The sequence below is a fragment of the Erpetoichthys calabaricus genome, chromosome 18 (genome assembly GCF_900747795.2).
Source record: "Erpetoichthys calabaricus chromosome 18, fErpCal1.3, whole genome shotgun sequence".
Taxonomy (NCBI): Eukaryota; Metazoa; Chordata; class Cladistia; order Polypteriformes; family Polypteridae; genus Erpetoichthys; species Erpetoichthys calabaricus.
In genome coordinates this window covers 51,693,586-51,718,234 of record NC_041411.2, presented here as the reverse complement: position 1 = coordinate 51,718,234, position 24,649 = coordinate 51,693,586, and the positions used below count along the sequence as shown (strand labels likewise).

At 39.0% G+C, this 24,649-nt stretch overlaps 1 protein-coding gene across 1 annotated transcript in view; it reads right to left on the bottom strand.

Annotated features, from left to right (window-relative positions):
* shq1 (SHQ1, H/ACA ribonucleoprotein assembly factor) overlaps positions 1 to 24,649 on the bottom strand; it is a 92,463-nt gene that overhangs the window by 6,416 nt on the left and 61,398 nt on the right. Inside the window, 3 exon segments of the mRNA XM_051921546.1 lie at positions 10,841 to 10,961; positions 15,567 to 15,690; positions 22,955 to 23,008. Of these exon segments, the coding sequence (XP_051777506.1) occupies positions 10,841 to 10,961; positions 15,567 to 15,690; positions 22,955 to 23,008 (299 nt within the window).

The window sequence follows — 24,649 nt, the reverse complement described above, 5'->3', positions numbered from 1 at the left end:
GAAAAATTTCAGTGGCCTCCACCTGTTAAACCGTTCCTGTTTTGGATGTTGTCTCATTGTTGCCCCTCTAGTTCACCTGTTGCTAATTTCATTAACGCCAAAGCAGATGAAACTGATTAACAACCACCCACTGTTACTTAACTGACCAGATCAATATCCCAGAAGTTTCACTGACTTGATGCTATACAGTAATCCCTCGCTACTTCGCGGTTCACTTTTCTTGGATTCACGACTTTGCGGATTTTATATGTAAGCATATCTAAATATATAACGCGGATTTTTTCGCTGCTTCGCAGGTTTCTGCGGACAATGGGTCTTTTTACTTCTGGTATTTGCTTCCTCAGTTGGTTTGCCCAGTTGATTTCATACAAGAGATGCTATTGGCGGATGGCTGAGAAGCTACCCAATCAGAGCACACAGTTAAGTTCCTGTGTGCTGCTGATTGGCTCAGCGACGGAGTGTTGCATTAACCAGGAAGTCTCATCTCACTCATTCAGCATTAACGTGCTCTTGCTACTGCATTCAGGGGATTATCACCTTCATCGTCATCATTTTTACTGCGCAGCATATTCATCACCATCATCACGTCATATATAGCTACGTGTACTTCGCTATACAGCAAGTGTAAACTTATCTACCGATTTCATATTGCTTAGCAGTTGTCCCTGTTATTAACAGAGTAAAGGGTGGGTTGTAAACAATACAGGGAGGGTTTAAAAACGTCCAAATACACGTTAAATAATTAAATAAATATGGTGTCCCTACTTCGCGGAAATTCAGTTATTGCGGTCGGCCTTGGAACCTATCTCCTGCGATAAGTGAGGGTTTACTATACTCTGATTAAAAGGTGCGCCTTTAATTTTTTGAGCAGCATATTATACAAATTCAGAATAAGTATTCTGGGGACAGCACGATTGCAAAACTTTGTAATAGATGTGCCCCACATCTTCAGGCAACTGGCCAGGGACATGCATATACACACACAACCTAGATATGGTGAGTTCCTTTTTAAGATATGGTGAGTTTCATTTTTCCTGAAAATCTCCATTTACGTGTGCAAGTCCGCTAAAGGAGTTCTCTTTCGGCAAAACACTCCAACATCATTAAACTATGAAAAGAAGAAGAAGAAGAAGAAGAAAAAAAAAAAAAAAAAAAAAAAAAAAAAAAAGGTTAAATGTCACTTTTGGAATCCAAAAACAAGCATGAAGCCTGTGATAATTTTCTAGTGTTTTATAAATACCTTAATCCTTCAAGGGTAGTGAAGTAAATAATACAACAACACTGAAAATTAAAAGAGCCACATACAGATTATGAAAGAGTCCATTATGTCACTGGGTGCTGGCACTACAATAATATCAATCCTCTTTTTACATCCTCAACCTGAGCCACCATTGATTTGTGGTAAATACTGGCCATTGCATCACCCAATCACAATGATTCAACATATCAATAGCAAACAGCTCTACTAAAACGAAACAGATGATTAATTTATTACTGGACTGCATGCAGCACACTCTTTGCTGCTTGGCTGTACAACTGAGCCATACAAATGACTGGCATACTGGTACGTATGATTCTTGCCTTATACCCAGTGCTGCTGGGATAATGATGCAAGTATTTCTACTTCAGTAAAATAATTATTGTGTTAGGTTACTTATTATTTTAAAAAGTAATTGGACTATGCAACAAAAGTTACTTTTAACCATTACCCTGAAAACTGGTCCTGAGATTGTGCTGCTGATCTTAGCACTGTACATTCAGCTCATCAATATAAAGTGATTTCTGAAATATTAAGCCGGCTTATTTCAACCAGGAGAAGGAATAACATGAATACCTCAGCATTTATCTCATGAAATTTATGTTATAGACACTTCTACCGGTGGCTACTGAAAACCTGTACAAAAGCTAACACACTGAAAGAGTGCAAAGCTGAAAGAGGGCAACGGTCATGTTCAGACTACAAAACACTTAACTATGATCCAGTTAAGGGTTTACAAGGCTAAATAACCTGGTTGCGTGCAAAGAAAACTGTCTGCGTTAGCCTTGTTTCTCTAGCTGGCATAATGGTTTTTTTATGGCATTTTAGGAAACAGGTTTCTCTGCATAGCTTGGTTATTAAACAGTATGTAAAGGCATGGGCAATCCAGCCACAGGGGATGCACAAACCATTGTTTTTCTTCGTGCCGGTCCCAAGTCTGGATAAATAGGGTGGGTTATGTCAGGAAGGGCATCCGGTGTGAAATTTTGCCAAATCAATATGTGGACAACAATACAAATTTCCATACCGGATCGGTGTTGCCCTGGGTTAACAGCGACCACCACCAGTACTGTTAGCCAACAGGGTGCTGGCGGAAATCGGGCTACTGTTGGCCGAAGAAGAGGAAGGAGAAGAAGAGGGGGGAGATGTGTCCGGAGGCAGGAGGAGAGGAGGAAAGTAAAGAGAATGGAACTGAGGGTAGGAAGTTTGAATGTTGGCAGTATGACTGGTAAGGAGAGAGAGTTAGCAGATATGATGGAGAGAAGGAAGGTTGATATATTGTGTGTGCAGGAGACTAAATGGAAGGGGAGTAAGGCCAGGTGGATTGAAGGTGGATTCAAATTGATCTATCATGGTGTGGATGGGAGGAGAAATGGGGTAGGAGTTATTCTGAAGGAACAATATGTCAAGAGTGTTTTGGAGGTGAAAAGAGTGTCAGGCAGAGTGATAATTATGAAGCTGGAAATTGGGGGTGTGATGATGAATGTTGTTAGTGCATATGCATAGTGCATTGGTTGTGCAATGGGTGAGAAAGAAGATTTTTGGAGTGAGTTGGATGAAGTGATGAACAGTGTACCCAAGGTACAAAAAGTGGTGATTGGAGCGGATTTCAATGGGCATGTTGGTGAAGGGAACAGTGGAGACGAGGAGGTGATGGGTAGGTATGGTGTCAAGGAGAGGAATGAAGAAGGTCAGAGGATAGTGGATTTTGCCAAAAGGATGGACATGGCTGTGGTGAATACGTATTTTAAGAAGAGGGAGGAATTTAGGGTTACGTACAAGAGTGGAGGAAGATGCACACAGGTAGATAACATCCTATGCAGAAGAGTTGATCTGAAGGAGATTGAAGACTGCAAAGTGGTGACAGGGGAAAGTGTAGTTAAGCAGTATAGGTTGGTCTGTAGGATGACGTTGGAGATCAAGAAGAGGAAGAGAGTGAGGGCAGAGCCAAGGATCAAATGGTGGAAGTTGAAAAAGGAAGACTGCAAGGTTGAGTTTAGGGAGGAGGTGAGACAGGCACTGGGTGGCAGTGAAGAGTTACCAGACAGCTGGGAAACTACAGCAGACGTAGTAAGGGTGACAGCAAGAAGGGTGCTTGGCATGACATCTGGAAAGAGGAAGAAGGAAAAGGAAACCTGGTGGTGGAATGAGGAAATACAGGAGAGTATACAGAGGAAGAGGATGGCAAAGAAGAAGTGGGATAGTCAGAGAGATGCAGAAAGTAGACAAGAGTACAAGGAGATAAGGCGCAAGGTGAAGAGAGAAGTGGCGAAGGCTAAAGAAAAGGCGTAGGATGAGTTGTATGAGAGGTTGGACACTAAAGAGGGAGAAAAGGACCTGTACCGATTGGCTAGACAGAGGGACCGAGCTGGGAAAGATGTGCAGCAGGTTAGGGTGATAAAGGATAAAGATGGAAACGTACTCACAAGCGAGAAGAGTGTGTTGAGCAGATGGAAAGAATACTTTGAGAGGCTGATGAATGAAGAGAATGAGAGAGTAGAAGACGTTGGATGATGTGGAGATAGTGAATCAGGAAGTGCAACGGATTCGCAAGGAGGAAGTAAGGACAGCTGTGAAGAGGATGAAAAATGGAAAGGAGGTGTTTAGGAGAGATGGCAGTGGAGTTTTAAACCAGATTGTTTAATGGAATCTTAGAAAGTGAGAGGATGCCTGAGGAGTGGAGAAGAAGTGTACTGGTACTGATATTTAAGAATAAGGGGGATGTGCAGGACTGCAGTAACAACAGGGGAATAAAATTGATGAGCCACAGCATGAAGTTATGGGAAAGAGTAGAGACAGCCAGGTTAAGAAGTGAGGTGATGATTAGTGAGCAGCAGTATGGTTTCATGCCAAGAAAGAGCACCACAGATGCAATGTTTGCTCTTAGGATTTTGATGGAGAAGTTTACAGAAGGCCAGAAGGAGTTACATTGCGTCTTTGTGGACCTGGAGAAAGCATATGACAGGGTGCCTCGAGAGGAGCTGTGGTATTGTATGAGGAAGTCGGGAGTGGAAGAGAAGTATGTAAGAGTTGTACAGGATATGTACGAGGGAAGTGTGACAGTGGTGAGGTCTGTGGTAGGAGTGACGGATGCATTCAAGTTGGAGGTGGGATTACATCAGGGATCAGCTCTGAGCCCTTTCTTATTTGCAATGGTGATGGACAGGTTGACAGACAAGATTAGACAGGAGTCCCCGTGGATTATGTTGTTTGCTGATGACATTGTGATCTGTAGTGATAGTAGGGAGCAGGCTGAGGAGACCCTGGAGAGGTGGAGATATGCTCTAGAGAGGAGAGGAATGAAGGTCAGTAGGAACAAGACAGAATACATGTGTGTAAATGAGAGGGAGGTCAGTGGAATGGTGAGGATGCAGGGAGTAGAGTTGGCGAAGGTGGATGAGTTTAAATACTTGGGATAAACAGTACAGAGTAATGGGGATTGTGGAAGAGGGGTGAAAAAGAGAGGGCAGGCAGGGTGGAATGTGTGGAGAAGAGTGTCAGGAGTACTTTGTGACAGACGGGTATCAGCAAGAGTGAAAGGGAGGGTCTACAGGACGGTAGTGAGACCAGCTATGTTATATGGGTTGGAGACGTTGGCACTGACCAGAAAGCATGAGACAGAGCTGGAGGTAGCAGAGTTAAAGATGCTAAGGATTGCACTGGGTGTGACGAGGATGGATAGGATTAGAAATGAGTACATTAGAGGGTCAGCTCAAGTTGGACGGTTGGGAGAGAAAGTCAGAGAGCCAAGATTGCGTTGGTCTGGACATGTGCAGAGGAAAGATGCTGGGTATATTGGGAGAAGGATGCTAAGGATAGAGCTGCCAGGGAAGAGGAAGGCCTAAGCGAAGGTTTATGGATGTGGTGAGAGAGGACATGCAGGTGATGGGTGTAACAGAGCAAGATGCAGAGGACAGAAAGATATGGAAGAAGACGATCCGCTGTGGCAACACCAAATGGGAGCAGCTGAAAGAAGAAGAAGAAGATGTAAAGGCATAAGCTGTCTTGTGTGAAGACTGGACATTCCGTGTGTCTCTCCATATTGTTTTCCACCCATATCCCAAAGAGGAATCCATAGGATTAACTAGATACTTTGAATTGCCACTGTATAAGAACAAACAGAATATAAGAAAACAGAACTCTGGTCATTAATCTCTATTTATATATTTTTTTAATGAAATACTGGGATTAGATTTGAAGGTCCCCAGACCATTACCACACTGCTTGATATTTTATTCCATGTGTACAGTGATCCCTTGTCTATTGCAGAAGTTATGTTCCAGACCTTTCAGCGATAGGTGAAAATCCGCAATATAGAAAGACCATATAAATAAACATTTATTTTTATAGTTTAAGCTAGTGCTGGGTGGTATACCGGTTCATACCGAAAACTCTTTTTAATTTTTGTTATGATATGGATTTTTCTTATACCGCAACACGGTTTAAATTGCCTAAACAATGTTCGGAACGTGGCTCAGTGGGAAACTGTTTAAGGGGGACCTTTTTCACTGCTACACCGCTAAACACATGCCACAGAGGTGTTGCTTGGGGGCTCTTTTTCACTGCTACACTGCTAAATGAGCATACAATTGAGTACATGCGTTACTGGAGGTATTGCGAGGTGAAAATGGACAGAGAACATTCTGAAACTGAAGCTGTAGCAGACGATAAAGTTGAACATGATGACACAGAAGAACTTTTGCTGGAAAAAGGAGTCACATATGTTGTCTGGAGATACATTGGATTTAAAAGGTCGGATGTGGACCATTATGTTCAAATGTGTGAATACTGTTTCTATACTACTGGATAATACTGCAAGCCAAGTTGTATTTTTTCAATACTGTGTAATGTACCTGGGTACTGTGTAATAGTGTGACGACATGTTGACTTTATTCTCGACATTTCCACTTTAATCTCAACGCTTATGACGAGAATAAAGTCGACATTTCTACTTTATTCTCGCCGTTTGTCGAGATTAAAGTCGACATGTTGACTTTATTCTCGTAATTTGTTATTAAAGTAGAACATCGTAAACTAAACTTCATCTTAAAATGAATATTTAATTTACTAGATTTTCTCAAACCCCATCATAAGTTATGTAGCACATTAAATGCTTTGTGTTGTGTTCCCGGAGGCATATTAATCGCTACGTGCTTCTTAAACTGACTTCCTCTTGCACTAAGAGGAGGCACAGACAACACACAGAATACATTAATTTCATGATATTCCTGCTCCCTGAACATTTAGAATGCTAAGATAAATACTTGATATAATTTTCATGATGAAATGCATCATGTGGGGGCACCGTAGCGTGGAGGGTGCACTGCTGCCTCACAGCAATGGGGTCCCGGGTGTTCCCTGCTTTGAATTTGCATGTTTTTCTGGTGGGTTTACTTGGTGTGCTTCAGTTTCCTTTCAAAGTCATGTAGAATGGCGGGTTTTGTTATGCTATGTTAGCCCTTCTAGTGTATTTATTGCTCGTATTTACCCTGTGATGTGCTGGCGCCACGTTCAGGATTTCCTCCTGCCTTGCACACAATGCTTGCTGGGATGGGCGCAACCCTGAATGAACGGCATAATTAAACATTTCTAACAAAGATTTTTTTTAAAGTTTTGAACACTTCGTTGGCTAAGTTTATAACTAGTTTTAATTTCACAAGGACGCTTATCGTGTGGCGATTGGTTATGTGGAGAAAGAAAAAGGAAGGATAGGAACTGGGGGTTTAATATGTCAGAAAGAGACGGCACGCATGCAATAAAGAAAGCCCGCTCAGAAGAACATCCATTGAATTCTGTGTTCATGTCTTCGACCACCAGATCATGAACCCAACATTTACACAATATTTAAGTTAAACCTGTGTGATACCCATTCATACATCCAGTTTTTTGGAACCTCGTCACACCTGCCATAAAGTTCCCTACACTGAACGTACACCTGGGGACCTCTTACTGCGAGGGAGCAGCACTACTGCCGCACTACCATGCATGTTTAATACCTGTTTTAATGCATTTCATCATGAAAAATTATCTTAGCATTCTACATTTTCAGAAAGCAGGAATATCATGAAGTAAATGTATTCTGTGCGGCGATCGCTGCCTCTTCGTGCAAGAGGAAGTCAATTTAAGAAGAGCGTAGCAATTAACAACTGGGTCGGGGAACACTTAACACAAAGCATTTAATGTGATACAATAACTTATGACGGGGTTTGAGAAAATCTAGTAATTTAAACATTGATTTTAGGATGAAGTTTAGTTTACAACATTTTACTTTAATGACAAAATAAACTACGAGAATAAAGTGGAAATGTCGACTTTAATCTCGACATATAGTTTATTTTTTTTTATTTCACTGTGTCCTTATTTTTTTTTTCTTCACCGTGGCCCTAATACGATTCCGTAAGGCTATACCACAAATAGCATTATAAATGCAAGTTGCAGTTTTATTATTTTTGTATATAGCTTAGCTTGAAGCAAGGTCCATATTAATGCAGTTTGCCTTAATGATGGTTCAGTTGGTAATTATGTCATCACCAAGTTGCTCTTGTTTTATTTTATTTTTATTTGGTGAATACTGTGTAATGCACCTGGGCTTGAAGTCTTGGAAGTAATAGTATTATTACTGGAAGTTGCACTATTATTTATTTTATTGTTATTATTTATTAGTTTAAATATTATACAGTTTAATGATGGTAAAGTTGTTTAAAAAGTCATTTTAATGTGTCAGTGGACAGAGATTGTTAACATTAACCAAGTGTAGTTGGTTTACAAAAAATATTTACTATTTATTCCTTTTCTAAGACATGTTCAGTGCAATACAACGTTTGACAAGCCCCTCTGGATATTTTACTAAGTCTAAACTCCTCTTTGGATGGTTGAAAATATGTTGTCAAAATTTTAGTTTAAGTTGTTTGCAAATATTGTTCAATAAAAAGGCTCTATATTTTGACTGCATCTGTCATGCAATGTGATTTCTTCTCTTCATTAGTGCCACAACCTTGAAAACTATCACTTTATGGGGCCATGCAAACCTGTATTAATACTTGTGTGCACATTAAAATGTTCTTTTGTACAATGTACAATTGTCACGACAGTGGAATAGGTTATTCTTAGCCAGTAATTGCAGTGGAAAATGTGGTTAACATTCACTCATGCATGGGAAAAAAACACCATCCAATACCGTGACACCGGTATAATTTTGAAAAATACCGTGATATAGAATTTTGGTCATACCGCCCAGCACTAGTTTAAGCCTTAAAATACCCCTCCCACACGCTTTAAACACATGCAAACTTACTGTATTAAAATACACTTTGTAAACACATATGATATGTGAATGTCAGGCTAAGGATATGAGTAACATTTCTCTATTATAAAAAAAAATCTTGGCAGGGAGACAAGGCTTGATCTTCTCAGAAAGTAATTTGTCATTCTGCGAGGGACATTTTAACATCACACAAGACAAGGCAGCGAGACAGAAGGACAGTTGCTGTACAGGCTTTTAAATGATTGATGCGTACAGCGACAATCAGAACAGACATCTTGGCAGAAGCAGCACAAAGCCAGTAGCTAATCCGTCCACTTGTTCTTAGCGTACGTTCAGCTCGCTCTCACACACACACACACACACACACACCCTTTTGTTTCACAATGTGAGCGGGAGAGAAGCTAAGTGGCAGGAGCTTAGTGTGCCTCCAGGGCGGTTAGGGGGGTCTTGAGCGAAGCAATCAAGACCAGATCATCACTTTGACGACACTCAAGACTAGACATTATAAACTTAGGAAGCAAAACCCGTGAGACGGTGACCTTTGCACGTCACGCCCTACTTACAAACAATTTAAAACAAGTTCACTGACATCTAACCTAGCAGTTGTAGGAATGCTTTTGGCAAACAAACTCCAGGTGCTCCCAGCTCTTAAAACAATGACAAGCAGAACATGCAACTTGCCAGCAGCAGCGAGCACTTCTTTCTTAGTTTGCGTTCAGCCCTCACACTCCCCCCCCCCCCCCCCCCCCCCCCTTACTCCTCCTCCTTCAGAACGCAAGCGGCAGAGATGCGAAGTGGCAAAAGGACAGCTGCTGTACAGGCTTTTAAGTGACTGACGCAAAGCGCGACAAGCACAATACACAGCTGGCCAGCAGCAGCAAGTCACAAGCTGAACCAATTGCTTCTCCTTAGCGTGCGTTCAGATGCCCCCTTCACGATGCGAGCCAGCTTTATAAGTCCCGTGAGAAAGAGATTTAACCACGCCCAGGGCAGGAAATAAAAGACAAATATTCTTTTTATAAAAGTTTTAAAGTAAAAATGAAAATAATGCATATGTAACAATTCCCATGAAAATAACAATCTCTTTAAATTGTTTATCCGGTAAACCAAACCTAGTAATAATAATAATATTAATAAATCCGCGATGTAGCGGGGCGTGATAGCTGAACCGCGATATAGCGGGGGATTACTGTATATCCCTGAGTGAAGAAATATGACTTTGTGTGAAATATCTTCGTTATCTGTACCCTCATGCTTTTGTTAAAGACCTAATTTTAAAGTAATAGCTGACATGCACCCTAATACTAACTTCATAACTTTAAACAATTTTATCTTGTCAACTTTTTTATTAAATGAAAAGAACAAAACATAATCAGTAAAGCACAGTTATGTCAACACTGACATTATGGTCTAATAAATTTCTATCACCTTGAACACTTTCTCTACCTTATTCAGGGAGCTAAATGATAAGATGGCCTCATCTAATATTGTTTCTCACATATCTTAAGATAATACAAAACAGTTAGCAGAAACCCAGTGTGCTTATTCAATAACTGCATTAACTATTTCTAGCCACATTTAAATGCAATCTTACAATGATCCTCATCTTTGGTCTTCAGAGCTTTCTTTAACACAGCTGCACTAACCCCTGTGCCAGTAAAATACTCATAGGGGAGCAAGTTACAAACTTTACAGTATTAATTAGCTTCTGAATCTGCTGACAAAACATCTTGAAACTTAAATTTAAGTTATAAAGTTACAAATATGTTTAATATTTTATAAAATAGTACTCTTAGATTAAAGAGGGAGCGTCATTCATAATTGGTGACTTTGGTTGTACAGCACTTTCATTTCATTATATTGCCTATCTAGGATAAGCAGCATTTAGCATAGCATTTGTGGCACATTATACTTAAGTTTTGTTCTTTCCCTTTCAAAATAATGCAAGAATTTTGGTTTGTACCTTTCTTGTATCTTATGTATCTTGTACATGTGTGAGATTTTCTACAGATGACACTAAAGGCGTGACAAAGCTGAGAGATGTACACAACAGAAAACAAAATGTGCTCCACTTCCAAGTACATCTATAAATATTATCAGTGACATTTAAAAATATAAGCTATATTTAGTCATTTTTTAAATATGTCAACTTTACACCTGCTTTGTACTCTGAGAGGCATTGGTTATATGTCCTCTACCTGCATTGCCCATTTTATGGTAAGACAGACATAGTAATATTCGGGTGAAAGACTAATTTTTACAAAAACGTTTACTGACTTTTTATACAACAGATAATAACTTGTTTTTTTAAAACTTACTTTGCTTTCTGAATCCATATGCAGTAATCAGAGATATACAGATCATTTAGGATATAAGCAGGATCACTTTCTCTAAAAACTCTGTGTATATCTAGTAAGCACTTCAGTATGGTGGCTTTTCCTGAAGGAAAAATGAAAAAAATAAAAACAAATCATTGAGTTTACTAAGACTTGCTTAACAATAAATGGAAATACTGACAAAAAATGAATGCCACTGACTCATTAAGATCATGTAAATTAAGGTTACAATTGAAAGCTGTTGGGAAAGTTGCATAATGTGACATAGCCTTAACTAAGTACTTTTTTATATAAAATTTTTGTAGTTTTTAAAATTTTTTTAACCAGAAGCTAATATTATTGTATTTTATAGTTCAACGAAGCTCCTTACTCTTGAACATGCTACATACAATTGCCCACGAGTAAAACATTCCTGCTTTTCCTAATAGTACTATATTATTATTATTAAAATTGGATGTTTATGGTTTTCAGTAGTTTACGTCGTTAACTCAAGCAGTTGCTTTTGTGTTTTTCAACAGTTGTGTGTTCATGCTTAAGTTTTTTTTCGTAATTTTTAAAATTTTTTATTAATATAGCTTTACCCCAAATGCTATAGTTAGACAATAAAGTTATGAATTATGATGTACTTTAAACTGATTACAAATACCAATAATGTTTACATACTGCACATTTTCATGGCCCATTAACATTTTTAATTTTCATGTTGTTTTTTCCCAGTAAATGTACTGTAGTGACCTCTTCATGTGTAAAGTAAAGAATGCATGTGAGTGGGTAAAGTATAAAACCAATGGGGGATTTTTTTCATGAAGGGGAGAGACTTGAAGTGAAGATTGTAAGTAAAGATTGTACAGAAAAGAACATGCGAAAAGAAATTAAATATTGTGTACAATGTTCAGTGTTAACCTCTTCCTCTTGTTTCTGGCTGTGGGGGCGCCCCTTAACTGAGCTTCACTAGCGTTTAAACTGACCAAGGGATGATGTTGCTCCCAGCTTGTCATGGACCTGAGGATGCCATTTCATCATGAACTTCTTCCTCCCTCCCTTCTTGGTTCTAGCAAAGCAACGCATACGCTCACAAACTTTCTAGCAAATTTGCTAACCACGTCTTACTTGGGCTTCACCAAAGTTTCCCCTTTCCCATTATAGCTCAGTCTATATGCAACACATTTTGCTGTCTGTTTCCTGTCTTGGAAATCTCCCCTTCATCATTGTCTGTCCACTCTATTGGTGAGTGCTGCTCTTTGTGTACCCGCTCATCCTTTCTGCTGACAGCCTTCATTTGCCTAAACTGGAAAGCCCCTAACAGCTGAGTGGCACTGTTTCTCTCCCAGCATCTGTGCTGTGCTATCAGTGTATGTGGCGTGTTAGCGTAGCCTACTTGGTACAGTATTATCCTCAATAAATAAAAATACATGGGTCAATAACATCATCCATATTACTAACTGAGAATGGTAAACCGGATATGGACGCAGGGACCTGCCCGTGGATGCAGGAGTCATAGTGCGCAGGCGCCACACAAAGCCCCCATCCCCAGAGTGAAATGGGAGAGACTACAAACGTGCGCTGGCGCCACACAAAGCCCCCGCCCCAGAGCGAAACGGGAGAGACTACGGACCGTCTGACATGCCGCAAGCAGGATAAAGCGAGGTCAGAAATAAAAGACAGAGTAGGAAACAAAGTAAAACGTCATAAAGAGGTTAAAGAACGGGGCCAAACACATGGAGAGCAGGTTACAGATGATGAAAACTGGAATGCAACACCTTCAAAAAAACCTAGGCACGAAACACATGCACAGCGAGATACAGAATATAAAGGCGGAAAAAACGACAGTTAAACGTCCACACCACACAGCGGAGGCAGACCCAGAAGGTGCAGGCGCCTACATCGCGCGTCGGAAGGCGCGGGAAAGTACGAAAGGCAAAGGCGCCTACACAGCATGGTAAAACCCGACATAATATGGAAGGCTCAGGCGTTACCGCCATATTGTGAGTGGCACTACTGCGTAGTGAAGGCGCAGGCATCACCGCCATATTGTGCGTGGCACTACTGCGGAGTGAAGTTAGGAATAATGTGCTGCTTGGGGTCGTACAAAACGCCGAACGCGACCCACCATCTGAAACTGCGGAGGCAAAGCAGGCACGGGTTCAAACCGAAAGAGCTCGACTGACGGATATACGCCTACAACGCGCGTCTCAAACCGCAGAAGCAGGGCAAGCACGGGTTCAAAACAACGCAAGCTCCTACAATGCGCGTCAGAGACTATGGCTGCCCAGCGGGCACGGGTTCAAAACGCCGGGGGTAGGCGAGCGCAGCGAGCAGGGGGCAAAGCCCCCTTGTTTTCAATAACATCAATAAATTTCATTCAAATCAGTCAAAGCTTTTTTCAGATTTGGGGATATTTAGTTTTTCTGTTGTAGGGGTTGTTTTTACTCCAAAATATTGATATATCAAAATGTCTTTTCTTTACAGATACCTACTACCCTAGATGCATAAGCTTGCCAAATTTCTGCTTTTTAACTAAATGGGAAATAATGCTTTTGTTGATGAGCGAGTCAGACAACTTTGCACTTTATTTATAATTCATACAGTTGTGCCCTTAAGTTTACATACTCTGGCAGAATTTGTAAGATGTGTACCATGCTTGAAAGAAAAGATGACGGATCAGGCAAAACACATTTTGTTTACTTTTAATGGAATCCAAATTAAAACTATAAAGCATCACAGAATAGCACAACCATTAAACAAAACACAGTAATAAGGAAAATAATGAGTTTGTCCTTGTTCAAAAGTTTGTATACCCTTAGTTCTTAATACTGTGGCTCGGAGTGGTGGCTCTGAGGCTAGGGATATGCACTGGCAATCGGAAGGTTGCCGGTTCGAATCCCGTAAATGCCAAAAGGGAGTCTGCTCTGTTGGGCCCTTCAGCAAGGCCCTTAACCTGCAATTGCTGAGCGCTTTGAGTAGTGAGAAAAGCGCTATATAAATGCAAAGAATTATTATCATTATTACTGCGTACTGCCACCTTTAGCATCAATGATGGCATGTAGTCTTTCGTGATAGTTGTGGACGAGGCCCTTGATTATCTCAGGTGTTAGAGCTACCCATTCTTCTTGGCAAAAAGCCTTCAGGTCCTGTAAATTCTTGGGTTGTATTGCAAGAACTGGACATTTGAGATCTCCCCAAAGTGGCTAAGCGTTGCCGAGGGTCAGGAGACTGTCATGGTCACACCAGTACCTTCACTTTTTCTGTTGTAGCCACAGAAGGGTCGGCTTGGCCTTGTGTTTAGGATCATTGTCATGCTGGAAGATCTAATTACATCCCATGCATAGCTTCCGGATTGATGAATGCAAACTATCCTCCAATATTTTCCGTTAACAAGCTGCATTCATTTAGCCAGCAATTGTTACTAAATTACCTGTACAGCTGTAGCTTACACACCCCCAGAACTTCAAAAAGAAGGAATAGTGTATTTTTCTTCATGGGCCTTGTTGCCCACAGCGTTTATTCTTATGACCATAAAGTTCAATTTTGGTTTCATTACTCCAAAGGACTTTGTTCCAGAAGGTTTGAGGCTTGTCTAGATGCTGTTTGGCATATTGTAAGCAGGTTGTTTTATACCATTAGTACATTAAAGGCTTTTTCCTTGCAACTCGACCGTGCATGCCATTTTTGCTGAAGTACTTCCTTATTGTGCATCCTGAAACAGAACCATCACTTGTTTGCAGAAAAGCCTCTTTTCTTGGCATCTCGACAAATGATGCTGACAGTTGTGGCTGAAACCTTGGTTAATCTACATGACCGTGGCTTGGTAACAACAGAAACTCTAACTTTCCACTTTTTTATCAGAGTTTGAAATCTATGGATATCTTTTTATATCCTTTCCTGATTTACACAATTCAGCAACCTTCTCTTGCAGGTCCCTTGACAGTTCTTTTGCTTTTCCAGTGGCTCAGTATCCAGCAAAGTCAATGCAGGTCTGCATGAAATTAAATTGACTATTTACACACAGACACTAATTACTTTCAAAGACGTTACAGGTGTGGACACTTTCCCTTAATTTGAACCTATTTGTGTTAACTTACGTGTATATTATCAGCTCCAACATTCAAGGGTATGTAAACTTTTGATCCATCCCATTTGGGCATTTTCAGTTATCATTATGATTTAACAATACATTTCGCTGAAATTAGTTTATTTCTGTGAGCTTTACTACTTACAATAATAACAAGTAAATTTTACTAGATATTTAATAATTGATTACATAAATATTTTGCATTTGCGGCTCAGCTGGGTAAATTGATCTGCTCAGAGTCAAACAGTATATCAAAGGTAAGAAATAACCGCCCACCATTAAAGATCAATTCAGTTGTTATTATGCCAGTTATCCTGTATTGTGCAAAGTTAAGTTGTTGCTTTGACTTATATTATTGGGTACCTTTAAAAGAACTTTGTCATGGATTCTTTGTAACTAAGCTACATAAAACAAAAAAGTAATTCTTATTGTCTCTGACTGAATTGTACCTTTACTATTCCTCTAAAAGTAAACCATATTGGTTATGAATATTCTCAGCCTCAACAAATAAAAACTATCTTTGTCTCTGACTGAATTGTACCTTTACTATTCCTCAAAAAGTAAACCATACTGGTTATGAATATTCTCAGCCTCAACAAATAAAAACTATCTAAAATTAAATCAGTTACATCTTACCAAGTTGGAATATTAAACCCAAGTCCTCTTTTGCTTTGAGAACAAGATCGAAATGTCTATAAAGAGGATAACACATGACTCTCCTTCCAAATGACACAAAGACTTCTTGAATAGAACTGTATGTCTGAAAAGCAAGACATTAAAAACTGTTATTTTAAATATGTCTAATATGCATTCAATACCATATTATTATAACACAGCACTGTAGGAAGAAAGCACACCCTTTTAAGGAACTATGAAGTACAAGACGGATAAATTAACTGATAAACCACATAGTACATTAAGGCATACATCTTACATCATTAAGAATGATCATAAAGTAACTTAGGAATAAAACTATATAACAGTTTATTACAAATCAACTACTGTAGTGGTATCACCTTGTAAAATGAAAGTTGAAAACCTTCATATTCTCCCTATTATGTAATAATATTTTTGTCATAACAATTCTAGTTGATCTGTGTTTAAGTATTATAGACATTCTCAACATTTTGAAGTGGAGGATGCAATTCTATCTGCTTCAAAAGGCTTATTCTCATCCAGACAGAGCTTGGCAGCACAATGAGACTATGTTTTTTAATTTCTCCAGTGCCTTCAATGCCGTCCAGCCAATCATCTAAAGGGGTAAGCACAGAGATATGCAGGTAGATGAGCCTATGGTATTCTGGACAATGGACTATCTGTCAGGCAGACCGCAGTTTCTGTGACTCAAGGACTGTGTCTCTGATATGGATGTAAGCAAAATTGGGGTACCACATGGAACAACCCTGTCTCCTTTTTATTCACCCTGTACACCTTGGACTATATGTATAACACCAGGCCATGTCACTTGCAGAAGTTCTCTGATGATTCTCCACTAATGGAATGTATTGATAAGGGGGATGAAACAAAATATAGGAATCAGGTGGAGAACATTACATCTTGGTACAGAAAGAATTGTCTGCAACTCAACATAGGGGTGGGCAGTATGACCAAAATACTATATCACGGTATTTTTCTAAAGTATCCCGGTTTCACGGTATTCGACGGTATTTTTTTACCCATGCATGAGTGGATGTTAACCACATTTTCCACTGCAATTACTGGCTAAGAATAACCTATTCCACTGTCAAGAGTATTGTACATTGTACAAAAAAAACATTTTAATGTGCACACAAGTATTAATACATTGCCCCATAAAGTGATAGTTTTCAAGGGGGTGGCACTAATGGAGAAGGCATCACATTGCATGACAGATGCAGTCAAAATAAAGAACCTTTTTATTGAACAAATTTTGCAAAAACTTAAACTATAATTTTGACAACATATTTTCAACCATACAAAGAGGCATTTAGACTTAGTAAAATATCCAGAAGTGCTTGTCAAAAGTTGTATTGCACTGAATATGTCTTAGAAAAGGAATAAATAGTAAATATTTTTTGTAAACCAACTACACTTTCTGTTAATGTTAACAATCTCTGTCCACTGACACGTTAAAGTGACTTTTTAAACAACTTTATCATCATTAAACTGCATAATATTTAAACTAATAAATAATAACAATAAAATAAATAATAGTATTATTTCTGATAGTTGCACTATTACTTCAAGACTTTAAGCCCAGGTGAATTACACAGTATTCACCAAATTAAAATAAAATAAAACAAGTGCAACTTGGTGATGACATCTTTACCACCTGAACTATCATTTAGGCAAACTGCATTAATATGGACCTTGCTTCAAGCTAAGCTATATGCATAAATAATAAACCTGCAACTTGCATTTATAATGCTATTTGTGGTATAGCCCTACGGAATCGTATTAGGGCCACGGTGAAGAAAAAAACAAACTATACGTCGAGAATAAAGTCAACATTTCCACTTTATTCTCACCGTTTATGTCGAGATTAAAGTCGACATTTCCACTTTATTCTCGCCGTTTATGTTGAGATTAAAGTCGACATTTCCACTTTATTCTCGCCATTTATGTTGAGATTAAAGTCGACATTTCCACTTTATTCTCATAGTTTACTTCATAATTAAAGTAGAATGTCGTAAACTAAACTTCTTCCTAAAATCAATGTTTAATTTACTAGATTTTGTCAAACCCCGTCATAAATTAATGTAGCATATGAAATGCTTTGTGTTGTGTTCCCCGACCCAGTTGTTAATCACTACGCTTCTTAAACTGACTTCCTCCGCACTAAGAGGAGACAGCGATCACCATACAGAATCCATTCACTTCATGATATTCCTGCTTTCTGAAAATTTAGAATGCTAAGATAAATACTTGATATCATTTTCATGATGAAATGCATTAAAGCAGGTATTAAACATGCACGGTAGTGAGGCGGTAGTGCTGCTCCCTCGCAGTAAGGGGTCCCCAGGTGTATGTTCAGTGTCGAGAACTTTATGGCAGGTGTGACGAGGCTCCAAAAAACTGGATGTATGAATGGGTATCGCACAGGTTTAACTTAAATATTGTGTAAATGTTGGGTTTGTGATCTGGTGGTCGGAGACACGAACACAGAATTCAATGCATGTTCTTCTGAGCGGGCTTTCTTTATTGCACGCGTGCTGTCTCTATCTGATGTACCAAAACCCCAGTTCCTATCCTTCCTTTTTCTTTCTCCACATAACCAATCACCACACGATAAACCACACGATAAACGTCTTTGTGAAATTAAAACTAGTTATAAACTTAGCCCAGAACTTTAAAAATAACTTCATTATACATGTTTAATTATGCCATCCATTCAGGGTTGCGCCCATCCCTGAATGAGTCGCCAGTACATCGCAGGGTGAATACGAGCAAAACATACACTAGCAGGGTCAATATAGCATAACAAAACCCCAAGCATACCAAGTAAACCCACCAGAAAAACATGCAAATGCAAGGCAGGGTACATCCAAGACACCCTTGCTGTGAGGCAGCAGTGCAACCTGCACGCCGCCGTGCCCCTACATGATTAATGCATGCTTTAATGCATTTCACCATGAAAATTATATCAAGTATTTATCTTAGCATTCTAAATGTTCAGAGAGCAGGAATATCATGAAGTAAATGTATTCTGTGTGCTGATCGCTGCCGGCGCCTCCTCTTAGTGCAAGAGGAAGTGAGTTTAAGAAGCTCGGGGAACACTTAACACAAAGCATTTAATGTGCTATATAACTTATGATGGGGTTTGAGAAAATCTAGTAAATTAAATATTCATTTTATGATGAAGTTTAGTTTACGATGTTCTATTTTAATGACAAATTTCGAGAATAAAGTCAACATGTCGACTTTAATCTTGACATAAACGGCAAGAATAAAATAGAAATGTCGCGAATAAAGTCAACATGTCGACTTTATTCTCGTCATAAGCGTCGAGATTAAAGTGGAAATGTCGAGAATAAAGTCAACATGTCATCACACTATTATACAGTACCCAGGTAAATTACACTGTATTGAAAACAAATAAAACAAGTACAACTTGGCTTGCAGTATTATCCAGTAGTATAAAAACAGTATTTACACATTTGAACATAATGGTCCACATCCGACCTTTTAAAACCAAAGTATCTCCAGGAAACGGACGTGATTCCTTTTTTTCGGCAAAAGTTCTTCTGTGTCATTATGTTCAACTTTATCGTCAGCTTCAGTTTCGGAATGTTCTCTGTCCATTTTCACTGCGCAATACATACACTACCACTACCTATTTAGTGGAGTAGCAGTGAAAAAGAGCCCCTGTGCAACAAATCTGTGTTTAGCGGTGTAGCAGTGAAAAAGGTCCCCACTTGAACAGTTTCCCGCTGTGCTATGTTCCGAATGTCGTTTAGGCAATTTAAACCGGTGTTGCGGTATAAGAAAAATCCATATCATAAAAAAAATAAAAAACGGTTTTCGGTATGAACTGGTATACCGCCCAACACTAACTCAACGTCAGAAAAATCAAAGAACTGGTTATTGACATTCACGGTACCAAATAGCCTCTACATTCAGTCACTCACTATTCAGGTAGTGTATGTAGAAGTGGTGCACTGCTAAAAGTACTTGGGGTCCACATTAATGTCAGGCTGGACTGGTCTCCGAACACAGAGGAACTATACAAGAAAGGGCAGAGCAAGCTCTTTTTCCTTAGAAGACTATATTCCTTTAATGTGGGAAGCGACATCCTTCACATTTCCTAAAACTCTGACGGCCAGTGCAATTTTCTACGCTGTGGTGTGCTGGGCTGGTCACATCACTTCAAGAGAGGACAACTGCAAGCTTAGCACTCTGGATCACCTAGAAGTACTAGCCAAAGAGAGTGTTAAATGAAAACTGACTGCCATTATAATATATGCTTCACATTCTCTCTCTGACACACTTACACAGTACTTTGAGCCAAAAAATTATTCAGCAGAAGTGTGTCAAGACATGCTAATGGGGCTCCTTTATACCAACAGCAGTTTGTCTTCATAATGCCTCACCGTGACTGTGTCTGCCAAGTCAGAAGTTTTCTTTCTTTTTAATATTATTCATTTTTCAGATAAAAGTACTATTTGTGTGTACATTTATTTATTTACTTATCCGCCTTTTTATGTATTTACTTAAAGAGTTTCTGTAAAAAGCCCAATTTTCCCCTGGGAACAAATTAAGTTCTTTTTATCTGTTTAGATAACCTAACATTCTGTTAGAATCCTTTATTGCTTTGGAATGCTACCTGGAAGTCGATAGTGACAAGTCGACAAGTTCACTACGACTCCTCAATCCTCCTCATAAGGTGTACTTTTTAGTCTTCAGACCTCCCATTGTTTAATCAAATCTAACATTTTTACTTCCTACATGTAATACTTCACATTAACCAACATTATATTTCATCTGTCACAAATCTGCACAAGCCCGTATGCTGTACAAGTCCCTCTGTAATGATTCAACGGATTATAGATTTTCTACCTTGGCACTATCTGAAAACTTAATGAGCTTATTATTTGTATTCCTACCCAAAACAGCTGTGGCCTTGGCACTGGCCTTTGAGAGACACAACTCTTAACATCATCCAATTTTGATAAGATCCCTCACACCATAATTGTCTGCTTCCTGTGAATAAGCCAATTTTTAACTTATCTACACACTATACCTTGATCTCTCACTTCTTCTAGTTTGATGCCCAACCTCTAAAATGGGACACTTAAATATCATCAGTTCCATTTTTTGTCCCAGATTAAAAAAAAACAAACAAAAAAAAAAAGACTAGTAGGAATGTAAGGCAAATGGCAAGCTTTAATAACCGTTGACAATTTTTCCTTTATCTGAGCAAGTGGTGGATGCTATTCAGTTCCTGTTGCTGAAAAATGATTGATTAATCCCCACTTAAATGATATGAAAAGTGACATGTGAAACTTTTTTGTGGTTCCTGACAATGTTCAAGGGGAAATACTAAATTGCTAACTCTTAGGTTAACTAATAAAAGAAACCTGGGCCACCTTAAATTCCTTTGCACCTCTCCTCATCAGCGTCTCTGTTGTTTTGCACATGTGTCAATCAGTACAAGCAGCAAGCAGCCTCCCACCCCATCACCATCCCCCACACACACCTCCCCCGCAACCCCAAGAGTACTCAACTAGGGCAAAAACTTCAAGGCTCTTTATCTACGTGTAAGGTGCCCAGAGTAGTATAGGGTAAATAATATATGGTTATTTGGAATACATACATTTCATGTGTGTTCCATGTCTACAAAGATCTGTGTAAGTGTAGGATGACACGAAATGCGAGTCAAGAAATGCTGAACACATACCTAAAGCAGAAACGTTTTCCATGTTATACTAATAATGATGTGAAGTGTTTAATACTTTTCTAGAAAAGGCCCTGCTAATTTCCGCATGACACCGCATCACATTTCGTACTGTCGTGGTATTGTCATGAATTATGAATTGCACTTTTTTAATAGATTATATATATATTTTTGTTGTTCTTTATTTCGCATTATACAATTTCTTGCATTAGGAATTTGTTAGTTTTCGCATACCCCTTGGGGTCAGAGCGCAGGGTCAGCCATTGTACAGCACCCCTGGAGCAATTAACTGGTTAAGGGTCTTGCTCAAGGGCCCAGCCGAGTAGGATCTCTTTTGGCAGTGACGGGGATTCAATCCAGCAACCTTCTGGATACCAGCGCAGACCCTTAGCCTCAGAGCCACCACTCCACCCCTTAAATATCGTTATATTTTGATAAACTCCGCGTGTTACCTTGCAAAAATTTAAATGAATACTGTAATGAGAAAATCCGGTGTATGTTAACATTATTTTTATTAAATTCGCACGCAAGTTTATACAGTCCACACATACCGGTAACCGGACCCACTTGGGGTTGATCAGCCCTAGGCCCCGCACACCCCTAAGGCCACCTCTGTTTACCCTATACTCCAGACACCTCACAGGCAGATAAACACACTTGAGCTGGGAGAACTTCAGCTCTGTTGGGGGGGAGGTGATGGGATAGCAAGCTGCTTGCGCTGATCAACACATTTGCAAAACAAAAGATGCTGATGAGGAGGTGTGAAGGAATTTAAGTTGGCAAGGGATTACAAGTTTTTTCGTAGGCTTCAGGGATTCTAGTGTTAACATGGGTGGAATAAATATGGTGTCCTCCATAACATTTGGGACAAAGACATATTTTTCCTTGACTTATCCCTCTGCCTCACAGTTTAAAATTGCAAATCAAACAATTCATGTCTGATTAAAGTGCACATTACAGACTTTAAGTGTATTTGCATACATTTTGGTCACACCATGTACAGAGGACAGAAAATGGGATAAAGCTGTGGTGCTACCATCATTGACATCAAGATGAACAATATAGCCAGTCTCTCCCAGTCTCATAACATACCTTGTGCACTTGTGCATAAGTAGTTAAAGCTACTAACCAACCTGAAATTTGGGCATTTGGAATTCAGGAAGAAACAACAGTGCAGATAGAAACTTTACTTTGACATTAGACAAAATGTGTCAACTCTATAACATATAGAGACCAGCTCACAAAGAAAATTATACTCATGCAAGGTAGTAACTCTAATCACTGAATCATAAGGTATCCCAATTACAATATGGAAATCTAAAAATATTTTATTATTAACAAACTAAGCAGAATTAATATTTTTTAAGAAAAACAGAATTAAAAAGGCCATCTGGTCAGTTTATAATTTTGCATATTCACCAGAGTGCGCACTAGAAATATACACATTTTGGTGTGAGTTTAAAATAGTCATTTTTTGACTAAATGATAAACACACAGGCCTAAGTTGCCACTTACAATTTTGGAATGATACTCTTAATACCTCAAAAATTGAGGGAGTATATTAGAAAGCAATTTTGTTATGACACTATTATAGTTATAAGCATATGGTGCTTCAAAATTTAAATGGCTGAAAATACATTATGTTTCTTACCTCTAGCCAGCTGAGTGTTCCGCTTAACTTTCGTATATTCCATGATGATTCAACCTGAATTACAACATGAAAAAAACAAGTAAATATTCAGGGGTTCTATCAATAATGACGCTTAAAAGTTACGGTGTATATCTAACATCCAGACCACAATCTCTTTGAACATCTCCTATCTGTCAAGGCGTTATAAACTAGATTACACCAAAACAAGCAGACATGAAAACAGTTTCTTTTCATAGTTCTTCAAGCTCACAAATTCAGCTTTACTTTCTCAGTCTGTACCTTTAAAATGGATAAATTATAAAAAGTTCAGCATGGCAAATACAACTCCCATCCTGGCACTTCAGTTTAATGTATTTTTATATTTTTGCTTTACATTATTGTAGTAACAATATCTATTACATGGATTTTGACTTGGTGAAGCTCATAAAAATAAATCATCAATACAGACATATATCCATCCATCCATTTTCCAACCCACTGAATCCGAACACAGGGTCATGGGGGTCTGCTGGAGCCAATCCCAGCCAACACAGGGCACAAGGCAGGAAACAATCCCGGGCAGGGTGCCAACCCACCGCAGGACACACACAAACACACCAAGCACACACTAGGGCCAATGTAGAATCGCCAATCCACCTAACCAGCATGTTTTTGGACTGTGGGAGGTAACCGGAGCGCCCGGAGGAAACCCACGTGGGGAGGACCCGGGAAGCGAACCCAGGTCCCCCAGGTCTTCCAACTGCGAGGCAGCAGCGCTACCCACTGCGCCACCGTGCCACCTACAGACATATAACATACACAATATATTTACAAATAAATTTAACCAAAAAAACACAAACAAATTTTATCATAATACTATACAGAAATTGTAAGGTCAAGATGATAAATTCTTGTACATCACAGCTTGTAGGTAAATACTGCTTTGAAATCTGTTTATTCTGGGCGTAATGGACATAATCTGTTTAGTAGATGGAAGGAAAAAAACCAGAGGGTGGGTAGACTTTATAAGATTTTTACAGTTGTATGTTTCATTTACAGAAACCCATCCACAGACGGGAGATGGCAACTAATCATTTTAGAAGCAATGCAGACTATGTGTCCTTGGCAGAAAATCAGAAAAAGTCAAAACAGTTTCAATAATTGAACTGCAGGGGAAGAAAAAAAAAAAAAAAAAAACTTTCTTCATCATAAAGGATGTGCTGACTTTGCAAGTCAGAGTGCTACATACGAAGATGCCCAGCAACTTGAAATTCTACACTAGCCCTTACAGTTTGATCTTTGTTGTGCACTGGTGATACTGATCTTTTTCTTTGGTTAAAGTCCACCTCCAGTTATTTTGTATACTTAACATTTAATATCAGGTTATTTTACACCATTTAACCAGTTTAGTTACTTCATACCTTTTTACAGATTCATCAAGATAATATTAAGACTCTCTAATCTGAGTAAATGGATTAAATACAGAAGAGACTGAATATATTATGAAAAAAGCCCAAGAATTTCTTGGCAATTTTAATTTTTGTCTTAAAAGTTGGAAGACCTGCTGTTAATCAGACACAGGTGATGCAATTTTCTATTAGCAAAGAAACAATATGACTGACCAAGAGTTTAATGCTTAAACCATATAAATGTCTATGATCACCTGTCTCTCCTTATGGTGAAATTAGGCTTCTACAGAAGCCTGGCCAGCCTGAC